This window comes from Sciurus vulgaris (assembly GCF_902686455.1).
Source record: "Sciurus vulgaris genome assembly, chromosome: 12".
NCBI lineage: Eukaryota > Metazoa > Chordata > Mammalia > Rodentia > Sciuridae > Sciurus > Sciurus vulgaris.
The window spans coordinates 27059298-27077918 of NC_136473.1; the positions used below are offsets into that span (position 1 = coordinate 27059298).

At 35.6% G+C, this 18621-nt stretch overlaps 1 protein-coding gene across 1 annotated transcript in view; it reads right to left on the minus strand.

Moving 5' to 3' along the window:
• Window positions 1–18621, minus strand: part of MALRD1 (MAM and LDL receptor class A domain containing 1) — a gene marked incomplete at its 5' end in the record, with an annotated part of 672621 nt that overhangs the window by 589891 nt on the left and 64109 nt on the right. Inside the window, 3 exons of the mRNA XM_079107637.1 lie at window positions 3280–3426; window positions 4735–4836; window positions 17947–18043. Coding sequence (XP_078963763.1) covers window positions 3280–3426; window positions 4735–4836; window positions 17947–18043 — 346 coding nt within the window. The remainder of the gene's footprint in view (window positions 1–3279; window positions 3427–4734; window positions 4837–17946; window positions 18044–18621) is intronic.

Below are 18621 nucleotides of genomic sequence, written 5' to 3' on the forward strand. Positions count from 1 at the left end.
CTCTCAACAAGCCCTGAACTCAAAAGAAACTATTTCATCACAATGTAAATCACAAGGGTTTAGCCAGAATCTAATTGGTTAAAGGGAAATATCCAACTCCAGTTCATTCTAGCCTTTCCACAGGAGCAAGAATTCCCAGATTCAGCTCCCTCCAGCTTTCATTTCTCCCTAAGTTAAGGCAAGGGGAGTCGTAAAGAAACACTTTTGAAGGTCATACAACAGGGACTCAGGCTCACTGAAAGATGGAGGCCCACTCAAGTCTGCAGAATGTTCCCCTTCCCCTCACAACATACCGCCATGTCAACAGAGCTCCTGGATAATAACGTTGGAATACAACTGCAAGAGCTATGTGTCTCAGATCTTATGTAAGAAGTCTGCAAGGGAATTCAAAGACAACAGAGAGGACAAAAACAATAAGAATATCAGGCAAAATTCTATCTATATCCTCAGATATAGATAGCTACAGCAAAGAGTAAGCAGTCTAACACCTAGCCAGATAAAAATAACAGCTCACATCATTTACCTTAATGCTTTGTACACAATAAATCACAGATTTTTATAAATTTGTTCTTGGCAAAAACATTACAAGGTGTACTAAAAGGCAAAACCACAATTTGAAAAGAAAGAGCAAGCATCAAAACCATACTCAGATATGGCAGGAATATTGGAATGATCAGATGGGTAATTTAAAACAATTATGACTAATATGCTTAATGTTCTAATAGAAAAAGTAAGATAATATAGGCAAAGAGAGGGAAAGAGTCAAAAACTCTAACAGAAATGAAGACTGTGTTTCTGGATTCATTAGTAGACTAGACCTGGTGAGGAAAAATTGATCTTGAGGATATGTTAATAGAACTTCCAAAACTGAAACACAGAAAGAAAACTGTGGGGAAAAACAAAAAAGAAATAGACTAACCAAGAACTGTGAGGAAATGCCAAAAGGTGCAATGTATGTGAGATGGGAGGATAAGAAAAATAAAGGAACAGAAATCTTATTTGAAGCAATAATAGTTGACTGAGAGTTTCTCCAAATAGTGTCAGTCATTGTCAGTCAAATCAAGGACCCAGGAAACTCAGAAAATGTCAGGTAGAATAAATGCTAGAAAAAAACAAACAAAAAGAAAGAAGAAATTCCACATATATTCAAACTGCAGAAAATATCTTGATAGAAATCAGAGGGAAAAGTATATCTTACCTATAAAGAAGCAAAGATAAGCAAACAAGGAAAGAATAAAGTGAAACATTTAATGTTAAGACCACCCCCCAAGAAATCACCAACTCAGAATTCTGTTGTCCTATGAAATCATCTTGCAATATGAAGGAGAAATAAAACTTTCTTAAAACCTGAAGGAATCTGTTCCTCAGCCCTGCTTTGCAGGAAATAAAAATAGTTCTTCAGAGAAAAAAGAAAATACTATAGGTGAGAAGATTGGATTTACAAGAAGGAAAAAAGCATTAGAGAAGAAATATCAAGAACAAGTCAATAATTTAGTTTTTTGTTTTTTTTTTTTTTTGTTTGTTTGTTTTTTTTTTTTTTACTTTTTATTTTTTTTATTGTCCTAAAAGATAGCAGTTTGGTCAAGAGACCTGCATTACCACAAAAGTACTGATCAAGAATATGCCAGAATCAACCCTACTATTACAGATAGCTCTAATACACTAAATAGAAAAGAAGAAGGGAAACTGAAATAAGTCAAGAAGAGCATCATTAAGCATGCGCACACACCCAAAGTACAGGAATTAAATGTCCAGAAGAATATAAACTAAACATCGTACACAGAAAAAAGTTGTGTTTCAGAAAGCAGGACTGAAAATAAAACTCAAAACAGACTAAATAGTACAGAAAATTTAAAAAGGGCAGTGAAGTCACAAAGTATGAATAATAGTGCCTCTTCAGTATATCTAATAGGAACCAGAGAAGAACAGAGCAGAAGCAGTGAGAATCACATGACCAGAAGAACACTTTCCTGAAGTGATGAAATCATGTTATGAGCAGTGAAAAAATTAAAAATACCTGCGTTCACCACAGTCAAAATTTCAAACCTCAAAAAGAGACATTGAAAGATATCTGTTTTAAATTGAAATAGATCAAGTGGACTCAGACTTCTCAATGACCACAGGAACTCTTGAGATAGAGAGGGACCATCAACAGGAACTTAGAAGGAAAACATAGTTCATTCTAAAATTGTCTGACCAGATAATTTCTTACCAAGAGTAACACCAATTCAGAAAGATCTTAAGTTTATAAATACTAAGGGAGTTCATCACTATTGCTCTTTTCTAAGTAAAAGAATAATTAATTTTAAAAAAACAAATAAAAGAGAATCAAGAGGGACAATAGGAAATTTGAAAAACAGGAGTGAGAGTCTGGGATGTGGCTCAGCTGTTGAGCACTTGCCCACCTGCAGGAGGTCCTGGGATTGATCCTCAGCCTTCCAAAATTACATAAAAATAAAAAGCAGAAGTGAAGAAAGAATACAAAAAATACCCAGTGGTAATGACTATAAACATAAAAAATTAATATACTGACGTGAAACTCTTCTGAAAATGCTCAACTCTAACTCAAAACCAGAAAAGGGTAAAGGAGTGGTTAAATTGTGTCAAGTTCTTCATCACAGTCAGAAAAACACAGAAATGCTGAATACTTTAGATTTGGGTAATAAAATTTAATATTGAAGATAGGCGTTAAAATTAAGAATAGACATAATAGTAAGATATATAAAGTTGCAAAAAAAAAATAAACATAGAAGGATTAAAAACACTCCCCTCTCACCTCCAAAAAATGACAATGGGGAGAAAAGTAAACATAAAATACGAATTTTAATAAGAAGAAACTCATTGACAGAACGGTGGTGATAAAAAGTCAGTAAATAGATAATAAAAATCAACTGATCCCAGCAACTTGGAGGCTGAGGCATGAGGCTCTCAAATTCAAAGTCAGCCTCAGAGATTCGGTAAGACCCTTAGCAATTTAGTGAGACCCTGCTACAAAATAAATAAAATCTTAATATTTTTATTTCTGTCTATACAAAACCCAATATCTCATGACAATAAGAAAATAACAAATTTGCAGACAAAGATAGTTAATATAGTATAATTTTTCTTTCACAGCACTGGAGAAATGATGGCTTTTTCACTTTCAATAGCTACAGCATAAGATACTTCCAATAAAATATGCAATGATCATCAAGACCCCACTTAAACATCTTATCACTAGTTACAACAAAGCAGAATTCTAAGACTTAGACATAAAATATATCATGTTTTATTTGCTACCTTCATCATCACTAGTAAGATTCTGCTGAGGTGCAGATTCTATTGCTGTGAAGTTGCTGGCTTTTGTGCGCATCCAAGAAATTTGCCCAGCAGATGCTTCTGCTGTCCAGTCACACATGTCAAAGTCAAATCCACAGGGTTGACACACTGCAGAGGGAAGAGAAGGATTTTACTGGACTATTATAGTTCACCAGAGTGTTATGGTTTGGATATGAGGTGTCCCCAGAAGCTCACATGAGACAATGCAGGAAGGTTCAGAGGAGAAATGATTGGGTTGTCAGAGTCTTAACCCAATCAGTGAATTAATCCCTGATGGGATTAATCAATATGGCAGGATGTGGCTGGAGGAGATCTGAATTGGGGTGTGGCTTTAGGGTATATATCTTATATCTGGAGAATGGAGACTCTCTCTGCTTCCTGATGATGTAAGATGCTTCTCTCTGCCATACTCTTCCAACATGAAGTTCAGGCTCACCCCGGACCTCTAAGGAATGGAGCTGGGCTTCTATGAATGAGGACCTCTGAAACTGTGAGCCCTCAGATAAACCTTTCCTCCTCTATAATTGTGCTGGTCAGATGCTTTAAGTCAGAGCAGCAAAAAAAAAAAAAAAAAAAAAAAAAGCTGACTAAAACACAGTGACTGCTCAACCAGGGTTATATGTGTTAATGAACTCAGAGGTGCACAGACACACACACACACAACACACACACACACACATACACACAATCTGGAAATTTGATCTGATAAGCTTAGAGCACACCAGATCTCTATTTACCAAAAGTTTTCAGTTAATCCAGATGAACATCCTTTCCCATGAGAACCATTCACATAAAATAAAAGACATTCCTACTTTTTATTCTATCACCACTTTGGTTTCAATTTTTTAAATGATGTACTACTGATTTTACCAACTTTATAGAATCAGTTTAAATTATGTATTATTCATAATTGCATTGGATTTTTTTTTTGGGGGGGGGGGTACCAGGATTGAACCCAAGGACACTTAACCACTCAGCCACTTCCCTGTCTCTTTTTTTATGTTTTACTTTGAGAAAGGGTTTTACTAAGTTGCTAAGGGCCTCCCTAAATTGCTGAAGCTGGCTTTGAACATGAAATCCTCCTTGCCTCAACCTCCCAAGTCACTGGGATAACAGTCTTGTGCTACTGCACCCAGTTTACTTTGGAATTTTAAAGGACAAATATTGTGTGTAATTTCAAGAGGGTCTTTAATGATTTTTTTGTTTTTTTTTTCTTTTTTTTTTACAAAACATCACCTTCAATAAATGCACTAGTGTTTTCCACTGTTTTAATAAACCACCAACTCCAATAGAGTGCAGATATAACTAGGACATTAAGTCAACAAAGGCAAGCATGTGCATAGTCATATGATTTGTCTCTGAGTCTCATAAATTCTATCAACACCTACAAAATGGGCATCTCAGCTTAACACTTACTTCTTGATTCTTCATATGTAGAATCAAATCTACAGAGACTCCTATTTGGATGACATGGTTCCTGCTCAGTATTCAATGCTTCTTGACATGGTAAATCTTCATCTGTTAAATTTAAAGAATGGCAAGATGTGAGTGGAGGAACTCAGGAGATTCTCAGGTTTCTTTTTTTTTCTTTTTTCTATCTTATTTATTTACTTTTTAATTTTTTGCAGACTGCACCTTGATTCACTGTACACAAATGGGGTACATCATTTTGTCTCCATGGTTGTGTACAATGTAGATTCACACCATTTGTGCAATCAGATATGTACATAGGGCAATGATGTCTGTCTCATTTCACCATCTTTCATACCCCCCATTTCCTTCTACATAATCCAAAGTTCCTCCATTCTTCTCTCACTCTCCACACCCCCACCCCCATTATATATCATTCTCTACTTATCAGGGAAAACATTCGGTCTTTGGTTTTTTGGGATTGGCTTATTTCACTTAGCATGATATTCTCCAATTCCATCCATTTATTTGCAAATTCCATAATATTTTTCTTCTTTATGGCTGAATAATATTCCATTGTGTGTATATACCAGAGTTTCTTTATCCCTTCAACTGTTGAAGGGCACCTAGGTTGGTTCTACAATCTAGCTGTTGTGGACTGAGCTGCTATAAACATTGATGTGATTGTGTTACTCTAGTATGCTGATTTTAAGTCCTTTGAGTATAAACCGAGGAGTGGGATAACTGGGTCAAAAGGTGGGTCCATTCCAAGTTTTCTGAAGATTTACCATACTGTTTTCCATAGTGGGGTACCAATTCGCAACTCCACCAGCAATGTAAAAGTGTGCCTTTCCCCCTACATTCACACCAACATCTATTTTGTTTGTGTTCTTGATAATAGCCATTCTAATTGGAGTAAGATGAAGTGAAGCAGGAGGTATCACAATACCAGACATTAAACTATACTACAGAGCAATAGTAACAAAAACAGCATGGTATCGGCACCAAAACAGACAGTCAGACCAATGGTACAGAATAGAAGACACAGAGACGAAACCACATAAATACAGTCATGTTTCTTAAATCGTTAAAGTTCTACTGTATACTCTCCACTAAACTCCTCTCTATTGTATGGCATCATAATTCCTTAGGCAGCCTTACTTTACACACACACACACACACACACACACACAAGCACAACATACCTACACATATGTCAGGAGAATAAAACACCCGTGTGGATGCTTCTGTATTTTAACCAGAACTCCATGGTGACTGGCAAGCCCTAAACACCACAAAAGTAGCTGACCTGCCTTAATTTTGAAACTAAGAGCTTATCATTATAATAGTTAGTGTGTCTGATATAATAGATGGTGTCCTCTAACTGGAAACTAGATCTGCCTTATAACTACTTTCTCTGATGCCTTCTTAAAATGGTGCCTGTATTTTTGGGTTGCGGACTTGAAAAGGACATGAGTGGGAATTCCATGTCCTTCTTGCTCCTATTGCTACTTCCAGACAATTCTTGCTCTCACCTTCCTAAATACCAACAAGCTTTGACTCTTAATATCAACAAGCACCGGCTTGTTGGAGTCATGTCAGACTTTGGTGCATTGCCTCTCAATTCCTGAAGATTTGGGTTTGGTTCACTTCATTCATTTCAATATTCATTTTCACTTTAATTCCCAGTTTCTTGATTTCTTCTTATTGATGATCTCAAAGGAGAACTTTGATGAAAGATGTCCTGCCACCACTTCTCTAATTGATGATTTTTATGATGATGTTTCCTTATCTTATGCCCCAACCATTTCTCTATCTTTCTAGCTCATTCTTTTTAGTATCATGTGATGCATAACAACATTTCAATGACAGACAATTTATAGGACAGTGGTCCCACAAGATTATATCACCCAATAATGCCATGAACATCTTAGCTTATGTAAGTATGCTCCATGATGTCTGCACAACAATGAAATCGCATAATGATGCATTTCTTAGAATGTCTGTATGTCACTAAGCATATGACCGCACTTTGACAGCACCAGGACCTACAATTTCAATTCCTTTCATCCACTATCACTGTCTTATTTCTTTTATTACAGATGTTAGGAATTCATTCATCGACCCTTTCCATGGTTTCCCATACTCTCCTGGCAAACCTGGTAAATACAGCCCTGCACTGAGTTCAGCCTATATTTGCCACATGGGCGTGGAGAAAGTCCCGTGATGAAGCTGACTGATGGCTTCATTCTCGTGACCGCTCCCTCCATTGGAGCATGCCAATCCCAATTCTTCCTTCTTCCTCAATTCCTACAAATCTATTCAAAACTTTGTATTCCTTCCTTAAAATTCCAGAGATTCCTATCATATCATTATTCTCAACTCTTCATCTTGCTGTATATTTCACTGGGAAAATGGGAGAAATCGGAAGCAATGTCCCCAGGTCTCACACCTCTCCCTGCCATACTGTCCATGTTTCTTTTCTGTTACGGGCCAGGTCATGCTCCATTGGGGTCACTCTTTGCACCTGTACAAAATTGCATCTCCACTTGCCTATTGAAGGATTCATTCCAGCAATTTTCTTCCCTCTTGTCTACATCCACATGTTCACTTTCTCTGTGAGATCATTTCTTTCAACCCCCAATAGCCAAAATTTCACCTATCTTAAGAAAACCTTCTATTATTGACCCAACCACCTTCAATTAACTTCCAAAAGCACTATTTATTCTTCAGACTCCAATTCTTCTCTACACTCTCTTGAACCTATCCCAATGAATATTTTAATCAAAGAAAAATTCATACTATATAAAATTCACCATTCAGACTATTTTACTTTTTGTCATGTGTCTGGTGCTGGTGATTGAACCTAGGATCTCACACATACTAGGAAAGTGCTCTACCACTGGGTTACATGCTCAGCCTTCAGAATCAATTTTAAAGTCTACAATTCAGTGGCTTTTTGTACTTTCATAGTGTTATGCAATCATCACCACCATCTAATTCCAAAACATTTTCATCACCATAAACTGCATTCCCATACTCATTAGTAGTCACTCTCCATTTGTGGTCTGGATCTGGTTCATGTGTTGGAGACTTGGCCTGCAAAGCAACAATATACTGACTTGGGTCTTTGGGGAAGTGATTGAATCATAAGAGATCTAACCTCATCAATGGATAAATTCATTAGTGGATTCATAACTGAGTGGACTACTCGGAGGTAATAGAAACTGTAGGAGGTGAGACAGTTGAAAGAAGTGGGCCCTTTGGGGAATGCCTTTGAGGACTACACTTATTCCTAGCTTCTTTCTTGTTTCTCTCTCTCTCTCTCTCTCTCTCTCTCTCTCTGCTTTGTGACCACCAGGATGAGTATGCTTGGCTGCATCACAGACCTACAGTAATGGAGCCAGTCAACTATGGACTGAAACCTCTGAAAACCTGAGCCAATATAAATCTTTCTACCCTTAACTTCATTTTCTCAGATATTTTGTTAAAGTGACAAAAAGTCGATCAACACATTCTCCATTCTATCCTCTCTTTCAGACCCTGGTAACCACTAATCTTATTTTTGTCACTATGGATTTGCCTACTCTGGACATTGCATATAAATGGGAACATATACTTAGTGAATTTGGGAGTCTAACTTTTTTACTTAGCATAATGTGTTCAAAGTCAATTCATGTTACAACATGGATTAGTATTTCATTCCTTTTTATTATTATAATTTTCCCTCTACCATTCCACTAAAACTACATATATCAAGGTCAACCTCTATATAGCTATATCCAATATTAATTTTTTTCCTCAACCTACTCATTTACTAGTAATATTTGAATATACCTGATCACTCCCTTCTTGAAATATTTTCTTCTCTGTGCACTAGCACACAATTTTTTTTTTTCTAGTTTATATTACTAGTTGTTTTTACTCAGTCTCCCTTGCTGGTTTTCCCTCAGCTCCTCAACATCAGATTTCTCCAGAGCTCAGTTCTTGATTTTCTTCCCTTCTCTGCACACTCACAATCTTGTTAGTATCACTCTGTCCCATGCCTTTAAAGTTTTTCCTAAATGCTGATGACTAAAATTATAAGTGAGGCTCAGATGTTTTGCTGGATATCAGCTCAGATATCCTGAATGCTAACACTTGGATAGCTAACAGGCACCTCAATACAAATCAGATTAAATCTAAGCTTCTGATTTTTCTCTGCCCAAATTTTCTCTTACAACAGTATTTCCTAATAGTCAGCTAATGACAACCCCATCCTTTTAGTTCATGTAAGAAATTTGGAGTCCTCTATGACTCATCTCTCTCACATAATATATTTTTCTTAAGCAAATTCTTGTTTATCTGCAAAATGCATTCAAAATCTTATATCACACCATTTCCACACTACCCTCAGCTCTGTCTCAAGCGAACATCTATTTCTGGATTATAGCAATCACTTCTTAATTTGACACCTTGTCCTTGTCCTTGGCCCTATTACTATCTTTAGATATGTAAGTTAGATTATGTCTCTTCTCCCTTGAAACCCCTCCATAGGATTCCATTCTCTGTGAAGAAAACATTCAAATCTTCACCATGATCTTACTCATGTAAACTAGGCTTTCTCTTGCAGGTCTTTGCATTTAGAGTTTCTTCTAATAAGCACAGGCTTGTTCCCTCAACCCCTTGGGTTGTCTGCTCAGTCAGTTTGCTTTTAATGGGGACATGATAATGATTCTGTTTTAAATTTACTATCTCATCCTCACCTTTGGAACTCTGTGTTTCAGTTTATGTTTTCTTATTTTCGAATATCACCACTGGACACAAAATATACTTCTTATTTATTTCTTATATATTTCATTTCCTGATTAAAATGGAAAATCCATGAATGTGATGATTATTATTTGTTTTTTCACTGCTGTTTCTCCCATTCCTGAGAAAAATTCATGGCTTAATATAGGTGATAATATATATGTATTTAATGAATAAATGAATTAAGAAAAATCTGCAGAAAAATTTTTAAAAATATTGTAGGCTGTATATAAATCATTTATATTGCATTTGTGATAAGTCTGAAGCAATTGGTTGTGAATATTATTTACTAATATATCCATAATCTGGTTTCATATCACAGGAGTTTACAAATAATGAATATGCAAATTCTCGAGTATAAAATACACTGAAAATAAAACAACATAGGCAATTAAAACAATGTATGCAATTAATGAAGCTATGATTGCAATAATGATCATGAAACATTTAAAACTGTAATTTTTGTAGATTCATATAAGAGCTACAGATCTTTTGCCCTTGAGAGATACATAATTAAATATTGGTCATAGTTCAATTAAATGTTGTATATCACCTCTAATTTGCCACTAGGTTTACAAAATTAAAAAGTGGTATAAACAAAAATAGCAAAATAGTAAAGGACAAATTGTAAATTGTGCCAACTGGTATTAAATATCCTTTTCCAGTATCAACTACTTTTAGTATCATTGGCCCCCAAACTGGAAATTATGATCCAAAAAACATGGTATGTGTTGTGATATGGCATACATAAATAATAAATTTCCCAGACATATCTTTTTATTTGAATGCATTCAATCCCAGAGTCTGAAGCTTTTTAAACATATCACTTATTTATATTTATATTCATATTCGTTCATATTTTGCCTCTTTCTCTCCATCTCCCTCTGTCACTCATTCTTACATTGAACCATGGTTTAGGAAAATATTTGGAGGGGTGGTTAAAATCCTTCATCAATGATGTCTGATCAATAGGAGGAAGCTTTGCCGACTATTTCAAGGTCACCATACCAATGAAGTCACAAGCCTAAGGGCTGTCCTCCTTCAAATCTTATCTTGTACAGATTGTGTGAAACTCGCTAGAAACTCTGAGATGTTACAGAATGAAGTCCAAGTCCAAGGCTATTGCAGTAAAAGTTATAATTGACACCCACTTTGGGCCTCAGAGTTTTTAGGATTTCTTTGTCAATTTTTAAAAATTGATAATAGATTTCGATAAATACTTATTGAGTTTCACATTTAACCAAAAGTTAAGGAAAAAGGTAATAAGATCTTTAGTTATTTAACTAGATAATATATACACATATTGTATATATATCATGAAGTTTCTAATTAAGGGATGACTTATGTATTTGTGTCATCTTACAAATGATTGAGGCATGGACCTGGAAAGCCAATCTAAAAATATTCACAGAATTTCACAATATTCTGATTATGAACCACAGCAAGCAATCTTTATAAAAATTATAATCAGCAATTTATTCAAGAATCAGTGTTATTCAAGAATCACTGATTAAACATTCTTATTTAATCACAGTCACAAACCTTGTTTCTTTTTTACACTTGCAACCTTGATAGAGTCTAAAGCAATTCACTTTCCAATAGATAGAAAATAAATTTTTACATCTTGGAAGAAGGAGAGGCTACAATGGGAGTATTTGAAGGTGTGGAAGTAGTCTAAAATACTTCTCTAAAATTATAAAGAGAAATTAATTTTATTTCTCAACTCGCAAAGCATTCAGACACCATGAAAATACCTATAACTAAGCACTTAAAAGTTGTTTACATTTTTGTAGTAAACAGAAATACACATATACATCTCTATATATATACTTATACATACTAAAATAATAATGTTTTTTTCCCTAACTAGCACATGAATTAAGCAACACATAAACTTCTCAACTCAGTAATTCTTCAACTTTAAAAAGTGACTATTTTATTTACTACTATATGTATGTGTAATTTTCCTACTAAAGTGAGCTTTACCTTGATCTCTTTCTGCTTTCTTTAGATAGATAAATTACTGATTTGAGACCTTTCTCCTTTCTTAACAAAAACATATATATATACATATATATATATATACATATACATATATATTAATTTCTTTCTAAGTACAACTATAGCTATGTTATACTATTATACAAATTTTAGGAAGTTATATTTTTATCTTCATTTAGTTCAAAGGACTTGGCTATTTCAAAGTATGTTTTTAAAAGCACAATATTAAATTTCCAAATAATTGTGGATTTCCTGGCTTTACAACTTGATTGCATTATAGTCAGAGCACCTATTTTATATCATTTCAGTTCTTTTAAGATTCTTAAAATTTGTTTTGTGGCCCAAGTGTTACGATTTTAAGCCATATTGGAGACTGATAAAATTTAATAATACTGATCCCATCTTGAGCATTCTAATGTTTTGTTTGCCATTGATTTTCTATTAGCTTTGATTTTTTAAATGTTACATCTAAATATCCTTTATCTCCATTAGTAAGTCTGCCCAGACTGCCATTAAAAAACACCCCAGATTAGGTGGCTTCAACAACAGAATTTTTTTCCCCTACAGGTATGGAGGCTGGAAGCATGAGGTGAGGGGCCTGGTAAGGGCTCTCTTCCAGTACTGTCCTGCTGTACTCAGTGTCCTCACACAGGGGAGAAGGACACACAAGACACATACACAGCAAGAGAGACAGCATCTTCCTTTTCTTATAAAGACACTGTAGTGACCCAGCCACAAATGTTTATAGCAGCTCGACAACAGCTAAATGATGGAACCAACTTAGGTGTCCTTCAACAGATGAGTGGATAAAGAAAAGGGGAATATTACTATGCACTATTAGTCAGGTTTAAAGAAAAATGAAATTATGGCATTTGCTGGTAAGTAGATGGAGTTGGAGAATATCATGCTAAGCAAAAATAAGCCAATCCCAAAAAGCAAAGATCAAATGTTTTCTCTGATATGCGGATGCTAATTCACAATAAGAGGGGTGCTAGGGAAGAATAGAGTGACTTTATATTAGGTAGAGGGGAGTTAAGGGAGGGGAAGGGTAGGGGGGTAGGAAGGATAGTAGGGTAAAACAGACAGTATTATCTCATGTACATATATGACTGCATTACGGATGTGATGCTACAACATGTACAATCAGAAAAATGAGAAATTATACTCCATTTATGTATGATTTATCAAAATGCATAAATGCACTTTACTGTCCTGTATAAATAATTAGAACAAATAAAAAAAATTAAGACACCGTAGAAGCAAATGAGGCTGCACCCTTAGGATCTCCCTAAATTACCTCCTAAAGGTTCAACCTGCCCATTACAGTCACAGGAACGTTAGGCTTCAACACAGGAATTTGGTGGAGATGGAGGATACAATGTAGTCTCTGGCAGTAAACTTTTACTGCCTTCTTAAATTTTGTCCTTCCCCTCTATTGCTCTGCCCTTGAACCCTTACTGCTGACTATCAATGGCTAGTGTTCCATTTACACATTCTATTCTATTTGTACTAATATGTATTATTTTAATAAATGTCAATTATATCAAATTAGTGGATGATTTCATTCAAATTTTCTATACTCTTGCTGATATTTTTATGTACTTGTACTGATTAGTAACATATATATGTATATATATCAATAATATAGATGTCAATAATATATATATGTCTCCTGGTATAATTTTGGATTTATCTAATTCTTCTTTGAATTCTAATAGTTTTGCCACATAATATTTTGGTGTACTCTTGTTAGTTGTGCACCTGTTTAGAATTATATTTTCTTAGTGAATTTACCCTTCATTATTATATAATATTCCTATTTATCCCTATTAATTTTTCTTGTTCTGAACAACAGTGTTTTGTCACTCTACCTTTCTTTAATTTCTATCACAAGGTATACCTTTCTGCACCTCTTTAATTATTATTAACCTTTATCATATTTAAAATGCGTTTTTATAGTCAGAATAAAGATAGTTCTGATTGTTGATCCAATCTGATACCATCTGAGTATCAAAGAGGAATGCTGAGACAACTTATATTCAATATAACAATTTTATGATTACAATTTGGTAATTTTATTTTTTAGTTGTCTTCTCTGCTTTGATTATCCTTTGTTCCCTTATCACCCTGACTCCACATTTCTGTCTTTTCCATCTAATTCTCTTTGACTTTAGTGTATTATTTCAACATTTGAATATTCCGATATGTTCAATTATGTCATTGACTTGTGTTTAGTGTTTGTTCTAAGGATAATGCATCCCTTAGTTTAACACACAGAGCTGGTTAACATTTCAAATGAAACATACAAGTACTACAGTCACAGAATTTTACATTCCTCACTTTATTCTATAATTATATATGTATAATTTTATATATATACATATATATGTAATCTTTAGGAGAGAAAAGTATTCTATTTTATTTAGATATTTGTGACTTCAGTTGTTTTTCCTTTATTCTTGAAGCTACAAGTTTTCCTCTGGTAAGACATTTTGATTTTGGTTTGGATTTTGGTTCCACCTGAAAAATGTCCCTAGTATTTATTTTAGAGTAGGTCTTCTGGTGATGAATAGGTGAGGGAATGTACGAGAGGGAACAGATTTGGAGGAAAAAATTATAATTTACTTCTAAACATGCTGATTTTGAGTTTCTGTCACCAATACATTTGTCCATTCAATCCGTAAACCTCTTCTCCTTGCCTTTCTTTATTCCAGAGCCCAAAAGCCAATATTCACTTTTATTGCCTTCTCTAGTGACTAAAGTCATCCAAGTAACCATTGTCTAGCCAGTGACATGGCCAAAAACATACCCGCTTCCTATCTTTGCCATCTTTCTGCCCTAAATTTGAGACGTAAGAACTCTGATGATTAGCTTTTGATCTTTAGGTAATAAGCATAAGGCAAATGCTAGAAAATCACTTAGTCCTTGACTTTAATAGAGTTGGAGTAGAAGAACCTATGTCCCAAAACTGTCTCTTTCCTCATTTTTTGAAGTCACTTAAGCAAACCTGTCTGATTTCTTACATCTAAATGCATTCCTGACCTTATCCTTTATTGGGATAGGTTTTGCTGATTGAAATGAGATTGGCTTGGCTTTGCCTGCAGGCCTCTGATGCTCCACCGTCCAGGACAGCCTGAGATTGAAATCACAGGTTCTAGTCAGCTGGGACTCTGCTCCAAGGCAGTAATTGCCAAGTACGACAATCAGCAAGGAATCAGGACTCATGGTTCCTAGATGCTAGTCCTGCTCTTTGAACTTGGTGTTGCTCTCTTCACAGAAACTCTCCTCCGAACCTTATTTAAAATGCAAGCCACATGGTTCGTGACTCACATGTAGCAGGTCTGGAGGGAAGCCCAGAATCAATCATTCCCCCATGTGATTCTGATGATTAAATAGGTTTGTTCTGTTATGATAATGCCTGAACTGGACTAGAGAGTCCCACTTGGAAATTTAATGCTACTTAATTTTTCCATCTCTCACATTCCTGTCATTTACAAAATGTAACAACGTTCAAATGCCAATGCTATCCTATAATGCTTTATGAGTTTTCTCCATTATTAATATTCCATAATGCTGTGTTTTCCTTCTAAAGGTTTAAATATGCTTTCGATTCTTTTTTTCAGGGGGAGAGGGGTGATTAAAATCTCCCTGCACTCTCACCTCCAGAGAACACACCAGGTGACCTTACCTAAATCTTCCCTTTCTCCAGAAGACCACTTTGCAACTTTTTCAAGATGTGGCATGTTTTTCTAATGCTCCCCAAAACACAGGGCCTAAAATTAAGGTTATCATTTTTCTGGATACCTAATTTTGCTTCTACACAATTATTTATACTTCCATGTGCAACACATCTTGGTTCATGACATCCACTTTATCATCACTGGTATCCATGCAGGTCTACCTCCTGCTCTCATTGAGTTCAGTCTTGGATTTCAGACTTCTCTAGTCCTGACTCTTCTCATATGGTATGACTTTAACATTCACATGGAAGGCAGAGTCAATCAAATTAGACTTAAAATTCACTGATGCCTCATCTCATTAGTAAATTTCATTTCCACACCATCTCAAATGCCTTATGATTATAATGATGCCTAGAACCATTGTCTTAGGAATTGTAAACCTCAACATTCTTCAATTTGACCACAACCCACAAGTTTCCCTTGAATGTTCAAATTTCCTGATGTTTACACTCCAAGTATAATTGCTTTTTTTCTTTTTCTTTTTTTTTTTTTTTTTTACCTTCAGTAGTGAATTTTTAGAGGTCTTTTAAGTGCTTACTACAAAATCTGGCATTTGTCTTCTGAATATTTACTATGGCCCATCTACCTTGGCCTTCATCCCAGTATGTGGATCATGGGTAATTAGGGAAATGACTTTGGTTCCCAGGACCAATGATGGAGAGAAAGTTCATGTCAGAAATGATAGTGGGGTCTTGTTCTGGGTGATGTCAATTCCCAAGCTCCACCCAAGACTGTTCCTGTATAAATTTGTAATGTAAATACAGTTTCAGTGGCAGCAAACCAGTGGTAAAGAAATCCCAGCTGATAGCTATTTTCATTGCCTGTTTTTCTTTTGAGGGTGATTAGCTAGACCGGCCAATGAACAGGGCTGGTTTGGCAGGCCCAAATTTCTGCAGAAACTATAAAACTGAGAGGTATAAAAATATTGCTAAAGTGATCAGGGTCAGAAATTAAATGTCTCATTAAGTGTCAAGCACAGGCTGGCTGTGCCCTGGATCCAGGAAACCACGCAGGGTAACAGAAGGGGGAATATTAGGGGAGATGCAAACTTAAGAGCAGTCAGCAGTTGGGTTGGCTTTGCCTGCAGCTAACCCTGTATTCTACACTGATAAATTGAATCTCTTCTGATAAACATAATTTTCTTTTAGTGAAAAGGCATTGAGGTTGATGCTTCAATTATTTACTTCTAAAAATGGGAGAAATCTGCCATCTGTTCCCCTGAAGTTCTCTATTTCAATGATCTGTCTTTCCGTTTATCATATTGTGTTTATTTCCTTATATATATTGATAATACAAGGCTAAAAAACATCTTGACATGCTCCAGTGTTAGAAGGGGCTGGTACCTTGGTCTGGATGACAAGATACACATATCTCTAAGCTCTACCTTACCAGGAAGAGCTCTGTTTAAAAATCCAAGCAAGATACAGATGCTGAGATCTGTCTCAGGAAAGCCAACATATCTTTTTCTGGTTTTTTAAATATCAGTTACCACAACTGCCATATTTTTGTATCAGATTAGAACTCGGAACCTTTCTTAACAAAATGGCTAGGATGGTTTGGAAATGGTTTGATTGTGTACCCAAGGGTGCATGTGTTGGAAACTTGGTCTCGAGTGTGTCCATGTTAAGAGGTGAAGAGACCTTAAGAGGTTCGAATTAGTGGGAGGTCACTGGATCATTGGGGCACTACCTTTGGCAGGTGTAGATGTAGATATTGTGGGATCCTGGTTAGTTCTCATGAGAGTGTTGTTTTGAGAGAGCAAGCCTGCCCCCTCTCCATCTTTCTTGCTTCCTGTCTCATCATAAAGCTCTCTCCCTCTTACTTCCTCTTACATACTTTCCTGCTGTTATACATTCACCATGAAGTGATTCTTCCTTAGGGCCCTTACCAGAGTCAATCAGATGGTGGCACCATGCCCTTGAACCTCTAGAACTGTGAGATAAATTAACCTCTTTTCATTTTAAAACACCCAATCACAGGTATTTCATTATAGTAACAGAAAATGGACTAAAATAGCTATCTTTATTCTGCTTCATTATACCACAATATAATAAAATTTTCAGGAGAAATACCTGTGGTATGTATAGACATATACACACATATGCTTTTTAGATTAAATTCTTATTCTTGTTAGATTAAATTTTTTTATCCTAACCAAATTATAATTTTAATAATAAATTTTTCCTTTGGAAACCGGGTAAATGGGAAGTTGATATTATTCAGTAAGGTAAATAAAATATATTTTAGATACATGTGATTTTTCAATGTATTTGTTTCAGTCTTAATTGAAAATAAATTAAAACTAAATTGTCCCTCTGTTTTGTGTCTTGCACTAGAAGAATTAAGATAATTCTCCGAGAAGAAAATTTCAAGTATATGAAAGCCAGTTTTTCTACCAGCCTCCTAGAAGGCACAGAGTTAAGAATAAACATTGCTTCAAGATTTCAAATCTGCAACAGAATTACCCCATTCCGCCCTTTATAGCATCAGAGTCTGTGAAAAATAGCCTATCTTCACGTTCAATATAGATCTAATCACTGTTAAACAATGTTTTAGAACAAAGGAAAAGAATCCCACACTAAAACATCAGGCAAAAATAGACAGCAGTTCAAAGTCATGACAATGTTTAAATTGCACTGAATTTATTTCACACAATAAGGATCACAATGAAAGAAAAAGTTCTTACCACGAGCAGGCAAGCAGCCTGAACTGAAAGATACGTCATCAATAGCTATGACCGCATCCTGTTCATGAGTTGCGATTATTTGACCTTGAAAGACAACCTGCACAGGGAAAACAAAACAGAACAAAAACATAAAACAAAGAACATCACTGTGACAGTGTCATAGAGCTCCCACAAATAAGAAGCATGCCACTTCCTAGAAGCACTATGAGTGACCACGCCAATCCCAAGAAAAAGGAGTCAAAGCAAATACTCTGTAGACCACGAAAACGTGCAGTCATCACTGGACCACAGATGTCTAGCCCAGGTGAGGTAACGTGTTTGTGAACTGAAACAAAGCTTATCTGATTTCTATCCTACAACCATCTTCCATGTTTAGTCCCCATGTGTCCTGTCCATATATTTAGCAATTACCAGTTTTTGAATGTAGGTTTCATCTTGATCTCTGGTTCTTAGCATTTTGCAACCATGCCCCATTTTCACTGCCGATTCTCCATTTTTTATTCCCAGTCTTGCCTTAGATGTCCTTGTGTTGTATTCTTGAACATTCTGTGCCATTATCGAAACACAGCTTTGGGATATTGACTGAAAATGGGTTGTTCAGTAACTTGTTAAAAATGGCTGACTTTTATATTGTGACATGAGCCAGCCCGAGTCTATCCTGGTAGGATGAATCCA